General features: G+C 65.2%; 1 protein-coding gene across 1 annotated transcript in view; it reads left to right on the top strand.

The window, feature by feature from the left end:
* The window catches only part of RASA3 (RAS p21 protein activator 3), a 101,342-nt gene that overhangs the window by 83,600 nt on the left and 15,579 nt on the right, over nucleotides 1–2,163 (top strand). Inside the window, exons 14-15 of the mRNA XM_006159672.3 lie at nucleotides 708–831; nucleotides 1,619–1,725. Of these exons, the coding sequence (XP_006159734.2) occupies nucleotides 708–831; nucleotides 1,619–1,725 (231 nt within the window). The remainder of the gene's footprint in view (nucleotides 1–707; nucleotides 832–1,618; nucleotides 1,726–2,163) is intronic.

Genomic DNA, 2,163 nt, shown 5'->3' with positions numbered 1-2,163 from the left:
CTGTGTCCCTCCCCCTGTGCCCACCCGCACCTGTGTCCCTCCACCTGCACCCGTGTCCCTCCACCTGTGCCCACCCACACCCGTGTCCCTCCACCTGCACCCGTGTCCCTCCACCCGCGCCCGTGTCCCTCCACCCGTGCCCGTGTCCCTCTACCCGTGTCCCTCCACCCGCGCCCGTGTCTCCTCTCCTCGTGCACCCTGTGCCCCCTCCGTCCCCACACTGTTGTCCCTCCATCCCCATACCATGTCCTGTCCCTCACCCCATGGTCATACCTTCACATAAAGGGCAGAGCCTTGCCTCTGGAAGGTGCATCCCAGTGGATGGGGGGGACGGCAAGGCCTGGGAGGGGGGCTCAGGGACTGTGAGGTCTGGGGCGAGGGTGAGATCTGGGAGGGAGGGATGGCCAAGCCCGTGGAGGGTGGTGAGGCCCAGGGGGAGGGACAGCGAAGACCAGAGAGAGGGACAGTGACACCCGGGGGGTAGGGTGGTGAGGCCTGGGGTGGGAAGAGACCGTGACGCCTGGGGGAGGGATGGCGAAGCCTGGGGAGGGTGGAGAGGCCCGGTGGGGGGGCGGCGAGGCCTAAGGGTGGAGAGGCCCGAGAGGAGGGATGGGGCGAGGGGGCAGCAGGCTCGGCAGCTCGAGGGCTGTGGCCACGGTGGGTGCAGCAGGGAGGGGTGGGCTGCCCTGCGTCTGCTGTGGCTGCAGGAGAACCTGAGGCAGTATGTGGACCGTGTCTTCCACGCCATCACTGAGTCCGGCGTCAGCTGCCCCACCGTCATGTGCGACATCTTCTTCTCCCTCCGCGAGGCAGCCGCCAAGCGGTTCCAGGGTGAGCCTCGCTGGGCCTGCCCTGGTGCCTGTGGTCCCGGGCAGCTCAGAGTCTCCACTGGGCTGGAGCCGGCGCTGCCCGAGCCAGGCCAGCTCCCCAGGTCCTGCCCGCAGCAGTGATGGGAGGGCCAGACCCTGCCCCAGGACCAGGAAGGCCACCTAGGTTTCCTCTTGAGGTTGACACAGCTTGGCTGGGCGTGGTGATTAGGTGCAGGCAGCCCTCCGCACAGCCCCAGGCAGGGAGGGCTGGTGGGGCCGCCCCCGGGCGCTGAGACCCCAGACTGCTCAGGCACAGGCGGGAGCAGCAACACGGCTCACGTCTCCTCACCCTGGACGGCAGCGAGCCCTGCGAGGGCTGGTGCTTGACAGTCCAGCCCCGACTGCTCACCCCATGGCTGTAACAGGGGAGACAGGGAAAGACAGAGAGACAGAGACAAAGAAATACAGACATAGGGAGATAGAGACAAAGACAGAGACATAGGAAGACAAACAAAAAGAAAGAGGTAGAGACAAAGACAGAAAAAGGCTGAGATATAGGGAGACAGAGACAAAGAGACAGAGATAGAGACAGAGAAAGGCTGAGATAGGGAGACAGATGGAGGCAAAGAGACAGAAAAGCCAAGACGAATAGGGAGACAGAGAGAGGCAGAGAGGGAGCCACCAGAGATGCACACCGACAGCTGGCTGTGCTTGTCCATGGGGCCCTCAGGAGGAAGAGGGCGCCAGGTCACCCGGCCCAGGGCTGCCGTCAGCATCCTGGCGACCTGCGTCCTCGTCTCTGGCCACAGGTGACCTGGACGTGAGGTACACCGCCGTGAGCAGCTTCATCTTCCTGCGGTTCTTCGCGCCCGCCATCCTCTCCCCTAACCTCTTCCAGCTCACGCCTCACCACACAGTAAGCTCATCGGCTGTGAGCCCACGTCTAAGCCAGAGCTCCGGGCCTGCCCACCTCAGGAGTCTCATGTACCCACGAGGCACCTCCGGCAGGGTGTGACTCGCGACCCACCTGCCTCGGGCGCGGTCTGTGGCACATGTGTGCCCACGTGCTTGGGAGGTCGCTGGGTGTGGATGGGGACCCTCCCGGCGGGCCAGCCTCGCAGAGGTGCTTCCTTGCGCCCTCGGGTGGCCTGTCCTGGGACCACACTTTAGGGAAGGCCAACAGACGAGCTGTGGCTTGGTCGGGCTCTCACTGGTCACGCCAGTCTCTGCACAGCGAGAGGGTTCGCGTGCTCTGGAAGGGCTCCACATTTACTCAGCCGGTCGGCACTGACTGGGCTGCAAGCCAGCTGGGTGCAGTGGCAGGGGCCGGTGTCCCCGGCCCGCACTTGTCGCA

The sequence above is a fragment of the Tupaia chinensis genome, unplaced genomic scaffold (assembly GCF_000334495.1).
Source record: "Tupaia chinensis unplaced genomic scaffold, TupChi_1.0 Scaffold000644_1, whole genome shotgun sequence".
Taxonomy (NCBI): domain Eukaryota; kingdom Metazoa; phylum Chordata; class Mammalia; order Scandentia; family Tupaiidae; genus Tupaia; species Tupaia belangeri.
This window is presented reverse-complemented; position numbering and strand designations above follow the sequence as displayed.